The sequence below is a fragment of the Pantherophis guttatus genome, chromosome 2 (genome assembly GCF_059756535.1).
Source record: "Pantherophis guttatus breed Tessera chromosome 2, ASM5975653v1, whole genome shotgun sequence".
Classification (NCBI taxonomy): domain Eukaryota; kingdom Metazoa; phylum Chordata; class Lepidosauria; order Squamata; family Colubridae; genus Pantherophis; species Pantherophis guttatus.
The window spans coordinates 14682686-14700293 of NC_142064.1; the positions used below are offsets into that span (position 1 = coordinate 14682686).

Consider the following 17608-nt stretch of genomic DNA (forward strand, 5'->3'; position numbering starts at 1 on the left):
CACAGGAAAGGATCATGTACAACACTTCCTTATAAAAAGCCAGCTTGAGTTCCAGTTACGGTGAGAGAAAATAAAAAAGAGAATATCAGAGTTGGAAGGGACCTTAGAGGTCTTCTAGTCCAACCCCCTGCTTAGGCAGGAAACCCTGCACCACTTCAGACAAATGGTTATCCAACCTCTTCTTAAAAACTTCCAGTGTTGGGGCATTCACAACTTCTGCAGGCAAAATTGTTCCACTGATGAATTGTTCTAACTGTTAGGAAATTTCTCCTTAGTTCTAAGTAGCTTCCCTCCTTGATTATTATTATTTTTTTTTAATTTGATTTATATGCCGCCCTTCTCCGAAGACTCAGGGCGGCTTACAATGTGCTCAGCAATAGCCTTCATCCTTTTTGTATATTTATACAAAGTCAGCTTATTGCCCCCACAACTGGGTCCTCAATTTACCTACCTTAGAAAGGATGGAAGGCTGAGTCAACCTTGAGCCTTGGCGAGATTCGAACCCTGCAGTAATTGCAGGCAGCTGATCTTAATAACCAGCTTAATAACAGGGTGCCTTAAACCCCTGTACTACCAAGGCTCTTAGTTTCCACCCATTGCTTCTTGTCCTGCCTTCAGGTGCTTTGGAGAATAGCTTGACTCCCTCTTCTTTGTGGCAGCCCCTGAGATATTGGAACACAGCTATCATGTCTCCCCTAGTCCTTCTTTTCATTAAACTAGACATGCCCAGTTTCTGCAACCGTTCTTCATACTGTATGTTTTAGCCTCCAGTCCCCTAATCATCTTTGTTGCTCTTCTCTCCACTCTTTCTAGAGCCTCAACATCTTTTTTTACATTGTGGCGACCAAAACTGGATGCAATATTCCAAGTGTGGCTTTACCAAGACATTGTAAAGTGGTATTAACACTCCATGTTATTTTGATTCTATCCCTCTGTTTATGCAGCCTAGAACTGTAGAGAACTTTAAACCTGTATCATGTCTCTCCAGAAGTAGAGACAAACGACTCTACTAATGACATAGAGAGATATCATTAGGCTGCTCATTACACAGGTAATCCTTGATTTACGACCACAACTGGGACAGGACTTTCCATTGCTAAGCAAGGTAGTTGTTAAATGAGATGTGCCCACTCTTATGACCATTATTTGCCATAGTTGTTCAATGAATCACTGCAGGTTTCAAGCGAATCATGCGGGTATTATGGAGAATCCAGCTTCCTCGGTTGACTTTGCTTGTTGAAAGTTGGTTGGGAAGGTTGCAAATGGGCCAGACCCCGGAATGCTGCAGTTGTCATAAATATAGGAGGTGCTGTTGCCAAGCACCTGAATTTGAATTGTGTGATTGAGGGGATGTTGTGATAGTCGTTAAGTGTGAGGAACGGCCATAAGTCACTTTTTTTTCAGTACAGTTGTAATTTCAAACAGCTGCTTAAATGAATGGTTGTAAGTCAGAGAGTACCAGTAGCTACTGTTACTCTTCTCCTATTGGCCTCCAACGCCTGTTCTTTATAGGTGGGATTGACAGTTTCCCTGCAATCTCATGCTCCTCAAAGGCAGGTAATACTAGTAAATGCCATCCCCTGGCCATTGTTAATAGTAGTGCACCTTTCATCATTAGAGGAAGGCCTGGCCTTGCAAAATACAAATCTATCTCTATCTATCTATCTAATTCGTCTATCTATCTATCTATCTATCTATCTATCTATCTATCTATCTATCTATCTCATCTATTATGTATTATCTCTCTATTTCTCTCTTCCCTCCATCTCTCTATCATCTATCTATCTATCTATCTATCTATCTATCTATCTCATCTATTATGTATTATCTCTCTATTTCTCTCTTCCCTCCATCTCTCTATCATCTATCTATCTATCTATCTATCTATCTATCTATCTATCTATCTATCTATCTAATTCATCTATTATGTATTATCTGATTGTTTATTTATTTATTTATTTATTTATTTGATTTATATGCCGCCCTTCTCCGAAGACTCAGGGCGGCTTACAATGTGCTCAGCAATAGCCTTCATCCTTTTGTATATTTATACAAAGTCAGCTTATTGCCCCCACAAACTGGGTCCTCATTTCACCTACCTTAGAAAGGATGGAAGGCTGAGTCAACCTTGAGCCTTGGCGAGATTCGAACCCTGCAGTAATTGCAGGCAGCTGGTCTTAATAACCAGCTTAATAACAGGGTGCCTTAAACCCCTGTACTACCAAGGCTCAAGTTTATCTCTCTATCTTCTGTCTGTCTATCTATCTATCTATCTATCTATCTATCTATCTATCTATCTATCTATCTATCTATCTATCATCTATCTATCTAATTCATCTATTATGTATTATCTGTTTGTCTATCTCTCTGTCTTCCATCTATCATCCACCATCAACCTGTCTATCTCTAGCTAGCTAGCTATCATCTATCTGTCTATTATGGAAAATTCTCTCCCCCCCGCCCCCACTCTCCTAGAGAAAGCTCTGACAGATCCAGATTGATTGGAAAATTCTGAAAGGCCCTCTCTGATGTAAGCAAACTGCTGTAATTTCTGGTACTAATGCATAAATCAGAACACAAATTCTAGATGGCATCCTTCAATTGTTTTTGAAATGCAGTTCTCAGATTATATTTTTCATTAAAAACACATTTTGAAAACAATTAGGCACCTAAATAATATTTGAGGTTTTTTTTATATATATATATATATATATATAAAATACAAGAGTAGAGCAGCCGGCAGGCCCAATCAGCTGATCGTCAGGCTGCTGGCAGAGTCAATCAACAGCCCGTTTGGCTAGCTTGCAGGCAACCATGATCCGGGCCAAATGCAAGCCAGCTGACAATCAGCTGTTCATCAGCATCACGTTGCTTGCTGCTTCACTGCTTGCCGCTTTGGGGTCGGGATGGGGCTTGCAACCTCAGTGTTTGACAGCCAGTCTTCCCACCACCACCTCCTGTGCTGGGGTCCCTCCCCCAGGTATGGCAAACCACGGGCTGGGGTTTGACACCCTCCTTCCGAGGTCGGTAAAATGAGGGCCCGGATATTTGGAGGCCGGCCATATGCTGACTCTGTAAACTGCTTAGTGCTTGTGAATATGCCGTATTTTTCCGAGTATAAAATGCACCTTTTTCTCCAGAAAAAGAGGATGAAAATCTGGATATGTCTTATACTCCGAATGTAGCCCTGCCCAGCCTCCCAAACAGATATTTCAGAGGCTGAAAGAAGCCTCTGAAAGAAGCTTCAGAAAAAAAGCCTCTGAAAGGCTTTTATCTAAAATAATATGGCAAGCAACAAAAGAAGAATCAGTAAAGGTTCTAACCAAACTATGCTAACAAATCTGGAGAATGACACAATAACCAACAGATCAGAAGAGGTTAATCTACATACCAATACCAAAAAAAGGAGATTGAAAAGAGTACAGATAGTCTTTCAGAATAAAAGCCTCTGAAGAAGCTTCAGAAAAAAAGCCTCCAAACAGAGCTTCAGAAAAAAAGGCTTTTTTTCTGAAGCTTTGTTTCGGAGGCTTTCAGAGACAGAAAAAAAAGTTTTTTCTGAAACAGAGTTTCAGAAGTTTCAAAGGCAGAAAAAAAGCAAGGCGCAGAGCTCACCATCAACAAACCTGTTGCTAAAATTCACCTCTGGAAACAGCTGATTGGGGGTATTCCAGGAGGCCAACCACCCACCAATCAGCTTTTTTCTTATTTTCCTCCCCAAAAATTAAGGTGCGTCTTATACTCTGAAAAATACGGGTAAGTCTAAGTGCTTATTGCTATTGCTATGACAAGACAGATCTGTAACTGAGGATGTATAGAACTGAATTGATTTAGAATATCAGGAAGCCTAGCAATCACGTAGGAAATTTTTCCATGTTATCAATAGATGGGGAAAATATTCAATGTCAAAGCAATTTTGAAATTCAGATAATACCAGATACCTCCTGTCACGAAAAAGGCAGAAATCCTTCCTTTCTGATTCCAATTCATCTTTGCTGCTATGTTATGCAATATCCTGCTGCAGATACCAAAAATCTAAAAGTAGTTTTAAACAGCTTCCTGGGGTCATTTAGAGAACTTTGTCGCCGTATATATTTTTTAATTTAAACAAGCTTAAAAAGAGACATTTTAATATTTTCTTCTTTTCGAGAACATGCTGGATGGTTTGACATCCTGACATTGTGCCAAGAATTTAGTGTGAAAACCAGGAATTTTTTGTGTTTTTATTTTCCCTGATGACTTGAAGGAATGAAAGAGAACTAGCTAATGAGTCTTTTGCTCTGCAGTGTAAAATGAAAAAAAATAAAATAAAATCAATCTGCTACCATGGGAACTTTTAACCATAGAAACAAGAAAGGGGAGTCAGGCTGTACATTTCCTATAATTATTGTCAGCCAAGATGGCTATTTCAGGAAAAGAAGGTGAAAATGACAAATATTCTCTTCAAATGCAAAGGTGTTGTGGCCATCAAGCAAGACAGGTAGTCCTCCACTTACAATAGTTTGTTTAGTGACCATTCAAAATTACAATGGCACTGAGAAATGTGACTTATGACTGTTTATCATAGTTTCGATCTTGTGATTAAAATTCAGGTGCTTGGCAACTGGTTCGTATTTATGACCTTTGCTGTGTCCCAAGATCATGCGATCACCTTTTGCGATTTTCTGACAAGCGAAGTCAGCGAGGAAGCCAGATTCACTTAACAACCAGGTGACTCACTTAGCAGATCAAGTGCAGGGATTCACTTAACTACTGTAGGAAGAAAGATTGTAAAATGGACACAGCTCAACAAATGTCTCACTTAACAACATGAATTGAGATTGTAAGTCGAGGGCCACCTGTACATGATACTTGACGTACGACCAGAGTTGAGCCCAAAATTTCTGTTGCTAAGCGAGACTTTTGTTAAGGGAGTTTTGCTTCATTTTACAATCTTTCTTCCCACAGTTGTTAAATGAATTGCTGTTTTTAAGTTTGTAAGACGGTTGTTAAGTGAATCTGGCTTCCTCATTGACTGTGCTTGTCAGAAGGTTGCAAAAGTGATTACTGTGACCCTGGGACACTACAACTGTCATAAATATGAATCAGTTAGCCAAGAGTTTGAATTCTGATTACGTGACCATGGGGATGCTGCAATGGTCGTAAGTGTGAAAAACAGTCATAAGTCACTTTTTTCAGTGCCTTTGTAACTTCAAACAGTCACTAAGTGAATTGTTGTAAGTCAAGTACTACCTGTACATTTGTTATACCAGAAGTAGAAAAATCTAGGTTCAAAACATTACCAAACATTGGAATATGCAGCTACCAACACAGCTAATGAAATCTTGGGCTGCATCGACAGATACAGTACTAGTACTTTCTACCTGTAAGTAGTAGTAAGTCACTACTCAACTTACAAGCACAGTTGAGCCCAAAATTTCTATTGGCTAAGCAAGACAGTTTTAAATGAATTTTCTCTCACCTTATGACCTTTCTTGCCACAGTTGTTAAGTGAGTCACTGCAGTTAGTAATATGATTGTTAAGCGAATGGCTTCCCTATTGACTTTGCTTGTAAAAAGTTCACAAAATGTGATCATATGACCCCCCCAGGACACTGTAGCCAACACGCCAGTTGCCAAGCAATTTTTGATCACACGACTGGGGGGATGCTACAACAGTTGAATGAAAAAATGGTCATAAATCATTTTTTTCAGTGCCATTATAACTAATGGTCACTAATGACTGGTTGTAAGTTGAAGACTACCTGTGTAGTATCCACACTGCCGCTTCAATTATAACCAGTACTGATCACCACACTAAAACAATGAAGCTGAGAAAATGGAAACCGTATAATGACAAATGATAAAAATGGCGAGGGACTTCAAGGCTAAATTCTATGAAGAAGGGGTAAAGGAACTGGGTATGCTTAACTCAAAGAAGAGAAGACTGAGGAGAACCTGATAGCAATAGTAATAGCACTTAGACTTATATACCACTTCACAGTGCTTTACAGCCCTCTCTAAGTGGTTTACAGAGTCGGTCTATTGCCCCCAACAATCTGGGTCCTCATTTTACCCACCTCAGAAGGATGGAAGGCTGAGTCAACCTCGAGTCTGGTGAGATTCAAACTGCCAAATTGCAGTCAGCTGGCAGTCAGCAGAAGTAGCCTGCAGTACTGCATTCTAACCACTGTGCCACCTCAGTTCTTAATAGTATTCCAGTAGTGTTCCCATGTCATGGGGAAGGAGGTATGGATTTGTTCTCTATAATTCCTGTGGATAGGACCAGAAATAATAAATTGAAACTTTAGAGAAGATCCAAGTTTGAAGTAACAAGAAATTTTCTGATCAAGAAGACTTATTCGGTGATAAAACAGTTTCCCTCCTGGAATCATAGGTGTTTCCTCACTGGAAGATTTCAAATAATGGTTGGACAACAATTTTGATGAAGATTCCTATTCTGGACTAGGAGTTGGTGTCCTGCCTCAATTACTGACTCACACAAAGTTGGTATGGTAAATCACAGTTTGCTTAAAGTCAAGAGATAACCAGAGATAGTTGCTTGAACGATATGCTGCCAAATAGGAATGTTCAAAAGAATATTCCAAATACAGTCCAAATTTCCTAGAACTGAGCCAGAGTTGTCAGCCAATTCAACATTTCTAACATAAACAGGATTCACATCATGCAAGAGCCACAAATCAGAGATTGTTTCCAGTAAATGGATCAGAGCTGCTTATTAAATCAGGCTGCAGCCAGCTGTTATCAATCAAGAGATTTACTCTCTTGCTTGGCAAGAAGCCAAATAGAACAATGTTGCTCTTTACTCACCCAGGTGTGGGGGCCAAACGTCATCAAAATTATCTGACTGTTCCAGCTGTGTATATGTTTAATCAGCCTCAGGTGATTCTTGTCTTTATGCCTCCTAAGATCCAGAGGTTCTTCTTTGATATCTGTCCTATCTGAGTCCACGGCCATAACAGTTAGACTAGACTAACTATACAGTTGATTGGATAGTGTTATCAGAATTGAGGAGTTCTATGGAGGAAAAGGACAATGAAGAGGATGGAGATAAGGGTTTGAAAATGAACCTTCTTGGTGGTGGCCCCCACAATATAGAAGAAACTTTTAGATGCCAGTGTTGTGGCTCCGTTACCTGAGCCTGTGTTATCGGAGGGAGAAGGCTCCAAACATGAAGGAGAGGAGTTGGCCAGGCCTCCCTCTCCAGGACCCTCCTCTCTGGCAATGCCTCAGGTGTCTCCTGAAGGAGAAGAGATTGGCCAGGAGTCAGGTATTTCCTCGCAGTTGGACAGTGACGGAGATAAGTCTTGGCTGGATCCACGCCAGCGTCGGAGAGACAGGCATGCGCAGAAGAAAAGGAGGCGTGCCAGAGATTAGGCTGAGTCACTGGACCACACCCCACAGGGGATAAAAGGGGGTGAGGTGGCCATTCAGACTCTGTGACGGACAAAACAAACTACTAGCGAGTCACATTGTATCTTTGAAACAACATTATCTGCCTTGGATTTAATACGGACTGGACTTGACAATTCTTGAACTGTGTGTATCTTGTTTGGGTTTATCTGTCGGAGGAACAACCCCTCCCTCTATGACTAAAGTTCTTGGCAAGCAGCTACTGGGTTGCTGCCAAGTCTCTTATCGAAAGAATTTGTTGTCTGCCAGTTTTATTTAACCCCTGACTATCTGTTTGTGTGCGTGTGTGAGACGGGGACAGAACAGCCTGTCCCTTCAGCCTTTCAGCTTTTCACAAAGTTTTTAAGACCATTTTATTCTGGATAGCATTTGTGCCTTAATAGTAATAGTGCTACCTTTTTCAAATGTTTTTGACGGACTGTTCAGTCAATAATTTTCATTTATTGGACATAGTATAATAGAATTGGAAGGTTCTTTGGAGGTCTTCTAATCCAATCCCCTGTTCGAGCAGGAGACCCTAAACCCATGTTGGTGAACTTACGGAGGCGTGCTGGAAGCGGCACGCAGAACCATCCCCTGTGGGATGCATGGCCTTGCTGGCTCCTCTTGCGCATTCCTGTGCACACATGCATGCCAGTCAGCTGGTCTTTGTGTGTGCGGGAGCGTCTAAACCCGGAAGAGCAGCGTTCCACCGGCACCCAAACTTTCTGTCGCATGCATGTGTGAGAGCCAAATGTTTGTCAGGAGGGCCTCCACGCCGGAAACCAGAAGTTCAGCTGCCAGCGTGCACATGCATGACGGAACGCTGCTCTTCCAGATTTCAGTGCTCCCATGAGCGCGAAGGCCAGTGAGGCCGCGCGGTCCAGGCAGGATGGTTTTGTGTGCCATTTCCGGCATGCAAGTCAGTACGCGGTGACATAAAAGGTTAACCTTCACTGCTCTACACCATTTCAGACAAATGGTTGTCCAGTCTCTTTTTGAAAGCCTCCAGTGATGGAGCACCCACAATTTTTGAAGGCAAGCTTTTCCGTTGGTTGGTTGTTCTCACGGTTAGGAAATGTCTCCTTAGTTCTAAGTTGCTTCTCTCCTTGGTTAGTTTCCCTCCATTGTTTCTTGTCTTTCCTTTTGGTGCTTTGGAAAATAGGTTGACCCCCCTCCTCTTTTTGGCAGCCCCTCAAATATTTCTTTTCATTTTTGGTTTGGGGTGGGGAGATGCAAGAGAGGTAGAATTTCGTATAAGGTTCTTTTGATTGTGTAAACTGCCTATAGCAGGGGTGAAATGTAAAATCTGTTACTACTGTTTCTGTGGGTGTGGCTTGGTGGGGGGGTAATGTGACTGGGTGGGCGTGGCCAACTTTTTTTTTTTAACTTTTCAAAGTATTTTTTCTTTTTCTTTTTTTTGAAAAAGTTTTATTTTAGATTAAAAAAAAACAAAACAACATAAAGCATTTTTTCTAATGCTTTGAAAAGCCTCTGCCGATCAGGCAACTCAGCTGGGATCCTCAGAGAGGCTTTTTTAAAAATACCTCTCTGACGATCCCAGCTCGGTAGAGACTTTTCAAAGCATTTTTTTTACCACCTCTTCGACCAAGAGGTTGCAGAAAAAAATGCTTTGAAAAGCCTCTGAGGATCCCAGCTGAGCTGCGTGATCATCAGAGGCTTTTTTTTTAACTTTTAAAAACATTTTTTCATTGGAAGAGGTTATAGAAAAAATGCTTATAAAGTAAAAAAAAAAGCCTCTTATGATCGTGGGGCTCATCTGGGCATGGGGGGGGTGCAGGGGTTTTTGCTACCGGTTCTCCGAACCACCCGCCGCCATCGCTACTGGATCGGGCGATCCGGTCCAAACCGGGAGCATTTCACTCCTGGCCTATAGTCTTTGAAGAAGTACTATGAACATTTTTATACAAGACAATAATGATATCCTTTCTTTCTTGACTGATGGATTATGTGCCATCTAATTGAGGTTAGTTCTTACTGAACACATAAATAGATTATCTTCAGGAGAATTTCTCCCCACTTTGGTTTTTCAGATTTTTCAATGGTGCATTCATCACTACTATAATTGAGTCCGGATAATTTTCTTACATATATTCAAATTTCATCACAGGTTGTTTTTTTTTTTTTTTTTTGTATGCTTTATTGTGTATTTATTGTATTTTTACACCACTAGCAGATGGTAATTCTGTTTTTTTTTTCTTCAGTACTTCCAGCAAATAATCTCTGCTGTCAAATAATGTTTATCATTATGAAATTTCTTCTAATCTTTACCCCATATCTGTTGTCCTTACCAATACTATCCTTTGACTAGACTGACATATTGCATTAGATTATTATTTGTTAAAGCGTGATTTTGAATATAATGAAATTGGCAGGTTTCACATAATCTGACAGATAAAACCTGGAGAAAAAAATATATGAGAGTTTGATATATTACATCACCCAAGAACACTGCTTCTTTTCCCCCAGAGCAATTTCTGATGCATTTCTGCAAGCGTTTCTGTAATTTATTCAAAAATGGATATTAAGTAATTCCTTAATCCAAACTTTTTCAATCATTAATTAAATCAAGCTTTTTTTTTTTCCTGGAGGGTTTGACTTCTTATATTTTAAGAACATTTATCAGAATGATATTAGATAATTTGTGTTGCTGTGGTCTGATTTTTTTTCTCATTATTATGATGATGATTTGTCACACAGTCAATCAGATGTTTAGACCGGATGTTGCATTTTTGTCTGCTGATCGAGTCCTTCCCAAGGATTTGGGATGGGCAGATGTTGATGTTTTATGGTGTTAGAGCAGGGGTGGGTTGCTGGGGATTCACAGGGGTTCGGGAGAAATCCCACTCCTGTCTGACCCTGCCCACCTCACCCTGCCCCTTCCAGGAGTCCCCACATGGCCCATTTTGGATACAGGTAAGTGCAGGGCACACACGGAGGCTCGGGGAGGGCAAAAAGTGGGCCTACTGGAAGTTTGGGAAGGCCAGAAATGGGCCCATTTCCGGCCTCCAGAAGTCCTCCCCAGCCTGGGGAGGCTGTTTTTGCCCTCCCATAGGCTCAAGGAAAGCCTCCGGAGCCCAGGGAGGGCAAACTCACCCCCCGTGGTACAGGAGGTCAACTAGGCCACGCCCACCATGGCCACGTCCACCCAGCAACTGGGCAGAGAACCCCTTGCTAAAATTTTTGAAGCTCACCCCTGTGTTGGAGGTATCGTTGCAGGATGTAAGCTATTCTGAGTAAAGCTGTCTTTTGCAATTGACTGATGGTGAATTTGTCGATGCCAGTGATGTTCAAGTGGTGCTCCAGTTATTTTGGGATGATTATTTTATTTATTAAATTTGCTTGCTGCCCATCTTGCTGCAAGACAATTCTGGGCAGTTTACAGCCTCAAAAAAAACCAAAAAAACAAAAAACCACACACACACAAATGTATGAAATCACAATAAGATCATAATGAAAGTAGAAATTGTAACTAAAAGTAAAAGATGGAGAGGAAAGAAGCAGAATATATCTGTGAGGAGGTGGGAGCTCCTATTAATCGATCCACCATCTCTAGATCGATAGTCCCTCAATGTTGAGAAAATATATCGCACAAAATAAACGATCTGGTTTTAATCTAGGACTTTAATTGTTTTTAGTTGAATTATATCTTGAGGAATGGCATTATCACAAAATCTCATTGGTTGAAAGGCTGAATATTACTATACTAATGTGTGAAAATCATTTCTGGTTGGAAGTTTCAGGTATGAAGAATCAGGACTATACCCATTTAACTGTTAAATTGATTTATTACTCATGAATGTACACAAGAATTTAATCAACTCTTGGTCAGCACTAAATTGGAGTTAATGGAATTCAAGAGGGACTGGACTTCGATTGTTTGTGACAACATAATGATTCCAGACTAATTTCTCTCTTTACTCTCTCCTACTGGCTATGTCTTGTCTTCTTCTACCAGAAGGCAATTAACTAAATTTGCTAAAACAACAAATAAAAATAAAAATAAAATATTGTTTTATAATATTGATTGATCATGTTGTAAGCTCTCCAAAACTATGCCATGGTGAAACGGGTGGCATATAAATTTAATAAATAAAGATGTGCATTTGTGTATATATATGTGTATCTTTTAGATCTATATTCTTCCTTAATTTCAATTATCTTTTCCTTTCTGCAGGTCCACTGAGGTTTCTGTCCCAGACAGACTCCGTTACAGCATTTGCAGGTGACACCGTTTTATTAAAGTGCGAAGTTGTTGGTGAACCTATGCCTACAGTCCACTGGCAGAGAAACCAAGAAGATCTACTTATGAATCCTGGTGACACTCGAGTAGCCATTTTGCCTTCTGGATCTTTACAAATCAGTCGGATTCAAGCAGGGGACAGTGGGATCTATAGATGCCTTGCCAAAAATCCTGCTAGTTCAAGAACTGGAAATGAAGCAGAAGTCCGAGTTTTATCAGGTAAGGTTATGCGTTACTCTGAATTCTTTCCCTGTTTTATGGAAAAATTCAGGACAATTCTGCTCTGTCCCCTGAATGACAGCTCTTCAGGCACTTGAAGAAAGGGTTCATGGCAGTCGTCTCTTCCCAATGCTAAGCATACCTAGTAACTCCATCCATTCCTCATAAAATGTTCTTTCCTTACAGGGACGGATTTAGATGAAAAGAGGCCCTAGGCTATTCCACTTATGAGGCCCTTTCACCTATAGTGAAAGTATAATTTTAATTTTGCTAACAATTTGAATGTAGGCCCCTCTTGATCTTGAGGCCCTAGGCTGAAGCCTAGTTAGCCTATAGGAAAATCCGGCCGTGTTTCCTTATCATTTTGTTTGCTCATTTGTCGATAATAACAGGATAACAGAGTTGGAATGGACTTCGAAGGTCTTGCAGTCTAACCCCCAGCTCAAGCAGGAGGCCCTATGCCAGGGGTGTCGAACTCAAGGCCCCTGGGCTGGACCCGGCCTGCAGGATGCTTAGATTTGGCCCATGGGGGCCAACCTGGAAACAGCGAAGGACCAGCCTGCGGTGCCTCTGCCAGCGAAAATGAAGCAAGTGCGGCCCTTCCAAGCTCTGTTTTCGCTGGCAGAGGGTTGCAGGAGGCCATTTTGCTAGAAGAGCATTCGGGCCCCCACAGGCGCCCTTGACAGAAGTGACATCAAGCTGGCCACGCCCCCTGGCCACGCCCCCCCCAGTTCAAACAGAACCCTGATGCGGCCATCAATCAAATCAAGTTTGACACTTCTTCCCTATACTATTCTAGACAAGTGGCCGTTACACCTCTTCTTAAAAGCCTCCAGTGATGGAGCACCCACAATTTCTGAAGGCAAACCATTCCACTGATGGATTGTTCTCACTATTAAGAAGTTTCTCCTTAGTTCCAGATTGCTTCTCTCCTTGATTAGTTTCCATAAATTGTTTCTTGTCCTGCCTTCAGGTGCTTTGGAGAATAGGTTGACCTCCCCCCCTCTTCTTCTTTGTGGCAGCCCCTCTAATATTGGAATATTGCTATCATGTCACCTTTAGTCCTTCTTCTCACTAGACTAGACCCACCTCCAGACATGCAAGCATTTATCAATGCCTAAAATGCAGAGCCTGGAACTGGATCACTCTTCTTGATCTTCTAGAGCAGCAATGGTGAACCTTTTTGGCACTAAGTGCTGAAAGGGAGCACTTCGTGCATGCGCGCTTGTCAGGGCTGCAACCAGGAAGAGGAGCTGCCCAGGGGGTATGTGCACGCTGGATAAGGTACTTCCGGTTTCCGGCACACACATGCATGCTGGCTAGCAAGTCTTCTAGTTACTACCACGCATGCACATGTACCGATCAGCTGACCGGCACGCATGCTCACACCAGAAAACAGAAGACCAGCTCTTCCGGTTACCAGCACTTCTGCACGCACAAAGGCCAGCTGATCGTAGTGTGAGCATGCATGCCAGAAACCCGGAAAAGGAACGGGTGATGCCGCACATGCCTGGTGACATGGCTTCATGTGCCACTTCGGGCACACGTGCTATAGATTTGCCATAATGGTTCTAGAGCAATTTTTCATTACCTTGGCAACTTTAAGAAGTGTAGACTTCAGCTGCCAGACTCCACACATCTTAATGTTGCCAAGTTTGAAAAACGCTGCTCAATGTAAATAGTTTTCTAAACTATTGTTATGAAATGTTATGAACTCGACGGCTGAGTGAATTAACATCTGTTTTTAAATAGATGCACACAGAGCCTCAGTCTCCTTTGTGGCTAAATTTCTAAGTGAAGTACCAAATTAATGTCCTTCACATTTAAAAAGCAGCATTTTTTTTTTCGTATTTTATATTGAAATTATTGTCAGCAGATATATTTATTTTGTGATAAAAATCAGGAGTTTGGTAGCACCCTTTCTGATTAACACATTTTATTTAAAGGTACAAGCTTTTGTCAACTACTGTGGTCTCCTCAAGTCAACCATGCACCAATGGACACATGATTTTTTTTTTCTAGAAAAAAGAATCACAAACTGGCTTTATTTTTATTTTATTTTTAACTAAAAAAAGTGAATTTTTCAGTGCCAATCTTTTCACTTGTCACATGATGTTATGCATTGATCCTGGATCACTGGTGGGTTTCAAATTTTTTTACTACCGGCTCTGTGGCTGTGGCTTGGTGGGCATGGCAGGGGAAGGATACTGTAAAATCTCCATTCCCATCCCACTCCAGGGGAAGGTTACTGTAAAATCCCCATTTCCTCCCAATCATCTGGGACTCAGGAGGCAGAGAATAGATGGGGGCGGGGCCAGAATTTGTACTTCCGGTTCTCCGAACTACTCAAAATTTCTGCTACCGGTTCTCCAGAACTGGTCAGAACCTGCTTGAAACCCACCTCTGTCCTGGATGAATATATATGGAATTAATTGCAGTTATATTTCAAGCTGGTCCATTGGTGAATGGGGTGATGCAAAAATATTAAGTATTTTCCAGTAAAGTAATGTAAGAAATTGCATTAACATATGCAAAATTGACTCAAGGCGGAAATAGATTGATTCATTTATCTCCAGCAAGTGATGCTTTGAGCTTCTTCACATTCCTGTTAAAAACCAACGCAGAAAGAACACCACAATCTATTTGGTGCAGATAAGTGTGGAACGTATTATTTTTTCCATGTACAAGATAATGTGCAATTACAAAGTGTTTAGATATACATTATGCAGCATGTTATTGCTGGATGTCCCGTGTGCAGTGGCTTAATTCTGTGTTGAAAAATGTTCTCCTTAAGACAGCTACTTTTTTAAAAACCTGCCCGTTGCTTCATTTTATTTAGTAACAGTTAGTTGTGGTTTTACTTCTGCTTTAACTATCAGTGAGTTTCATTGTTTGCTTGCTTGTTGCATTTTATAAATCACTTTCTTTTGGGAGTGCAACTTCAGCAGTAAAAATGCCCTATATAAACAGACTTTTGAAATTACTGTAGATAACAATCCATATATAGTACATGTTGAACGCTACAACAAAAAACATGTATTACTTTTTTTTTCTTAGGGTACCAAGCTTATACTTATATGGAACTATACAACTTTCGAATAGTTTGCATTTGTGTGTGTGTGTGTGTGTGTGTCTTTGTTTGTTTGTTTGTTTGTTTGAGTTGCTTGAAATGCTTCAAGTTGAAACAGAAAATAAATGATTGGTGGAGTGAGTGGTGGTCATGAGGAAAGGTTGGTTAGAAGAAACTTAGGAATGTAGGACACTCCTTTACCAGAAGAGGTTATTTATCAGTTAGTTCATTATTGAGTTTTCCGACTGGATCAGAGGTGGATTTCAGCAGGTTCTGACCAGTTTTGGAGAACCGGTAGTGGAAATTTTGAGTAGTTCGGAGAACCGGTAGTAAAAATTCTGACTGGCCCCACCCCCATCTATTCTCTGCCTCCCAAGTCCTAGCTGGTTGGGAGGAAATGGGGATTTTGCAGTAACCTTCCCCTGGATTGGGGAGGGAATGGAGATTTTATAGTATCCTTTCCCTGCCACTCCCACCAAGCAATGCCCACCAATTCATGCCACGCCTACCAAGCCACACCCACAAAACCAGTAGTAAAAATTTTTGAAACCCACCACTGGACTGGATGTCTCCAGATTGTGGTTGATCCTTCGATCTGGACTGAGCTTGGGACCATCTGTGTGAAGAGTCTAAGCGTAGTTCCCGAACTCTCTCTCTCTCTCCCCCTCTCTCTCTCTCTCTCTCTCTCTCTCTCTCTCTCTCTCTCTCTCTCTCTCTCTCTCTCTCTCTCTCTCTCTCTCTCTCTCTCTCTTAGTATACCACAGACATGGAAGTTTTTGGTTCAGATTGTGAGTTACCTGGATGAATATCTATGGAGATTCTCAGTCATCCAGGACATGGTTGTCTCAATGATGAATTGAGGAAACTTCTTGGATGAGAAGTGAATCATCTTCTTCTTCAAAAAACATAGTCCAGTTTTCTTTTGAAAAAGCACTTTTGTATACTGACCTAGGCTTCCTGAGACAGTAAAAAGCACACAATTGGTCCCCAAAACCCTCTTTTTATTTCAACGGCTGTGAATTCTGTTCATTCCCAGCCCGTGATGAGTCACAAATAGTTTGTAGAGAGTCCGACAGAAGTCTGCCACAGTCCTTTGGGATAAGGCTGATAAGCACCCACCTTTATCTCCCTTAACACACTGCCAAAGACCTAATTGGCAATTAGCTTTGCAAGGCCACACGAAGCACAGAGTCAAAATGGAGCTTCAGAATTTAAACCGACCAGCACAAACAAAGTTGCTTCCTGCAAAGGCTCACATGCCTTTGTTCCTCCTTTATGACTTATGGGAGGGACCAATCATCTCCAAGCCTTACTCCCGAGTCGCCCCTTTTGTCTTAACTGTTCTTGCCTTCTGGTAGCTCTGCGCATGCGCGCACTGGGAACAGGCTCTCCCTGTTCCTCTGCCTCACTGACGTCAGACTCTGGAGGCTCCAGAGTCAGCACATAACTCCCAGATGGCCCTGGCCCCATCTCTGCCTGTGACACAGAGCCCTCGTCCGGGCCTTCCCCAGACTCCAGGACTGGCCCATGTTCCTCCCCAGCCTCCTCACTGTCCGACTCTGCTGCCAGCTCCTCAGGCTGCTGGTGGACCACAACACTTTGAGAGATTATCTGCATTTTACTCACCCTCTATAACTCCATGCTAGCCACCTTTGTAACAATCTGCTGGATTGTTCTAGAGCAAGAAAATAACAATACAGATGTGCCCTCAGCCTCCATGAGGTGACAAGTTTGTTATGAAGATGAACAGCCTATAAGCTGAAAACATCATTGCATACTAAACATTCTGTAAAACCTATTAGTTGCAGTTGCAATACTGGAAATTGAATTGAGCACTTGTGTACTTTCTAGAGATCCAAGAAAAAGAGAACCAAACAAAGAAAACAAAGAAAAAAATTCACAGCTGACTTCCAGACTGATCGGACCTGAGTTATGAGTCTGAGAGGACCTATCTATTAGCAACACAAAATATTGTGATGCACACTCATCTCCTTATTTACAAGTTGGAGGGCACTAAGGAAACATTTAGCTTTTGTGGGGCTTTCCAAGGATCAGTTTTTTTTTTTTTTTTAAATTAAGAACTAAGACAAAGGAGAAGTGTGATTTATATGTAGTCCTCAATGAATCTGTTACACATTGCATGATTCAGTGAGCAAGGAACTTTGGATATAAATGCAATGCTTGAACAATGGGAGAATATGTGGATGAAAGGTTTAATATTGACATTACATTACAACTTAAAAGAAAAAATTTATAAGATGATTTATTGCTGGTATTTAACACCAGACAAGCTGTCAAGAATGTATAAAGGTATTTCAAATGAATGTTGGAAATGCGAAAGTAAAGAAGGGACTTTTTGTCACTTATGGTGGACATGTGATAAAGCAAAGAAATATTGGAGTACGATTCAGATCTTCATACAGAAGGTTCTGAAAGTGAATATAAAGATAAAACCAGAAACTTTTTCCTTTGGGTTTAATAGGAAAAAGACTTGGGGGAAAAAATTGGAACTTTGATGTTATATATGTTGATGGCAGCAAGAATATTCTATGCATATTCCTCAGAAACAGATGACAATAAGCTTCGTACATATTGTAGGAAGTTAGCACCCCCTCCTCTCCTAGAAAAATGATATATTTTGGGAAATATTAAAAGGGAAAAATATT

The 17608-nt window shown here is 41.2% G+C and overlaps 1 protein-coding gene across 1 annotated transcript in view; it reads left to right on the forward strand.

Annotated features, from left to right (window-relative positions):
• DCC (DCC netrin 1 receptor) overlaps positions 1-17608 on the forward strand; it is a 1302851-nt gene that overhangs the window by 661541 nt on the left and 623702 nt on the right. The window contains exon 3 of the mRNA XM_034401555.3: positions 11588-11872. Coding sequence (XP_034257446.1) covers positions 11588-11872 — 285 coding nt within the window. The remainder of the gene's footprint in view (positions 1-11587; positions 11873-17608) is intronic.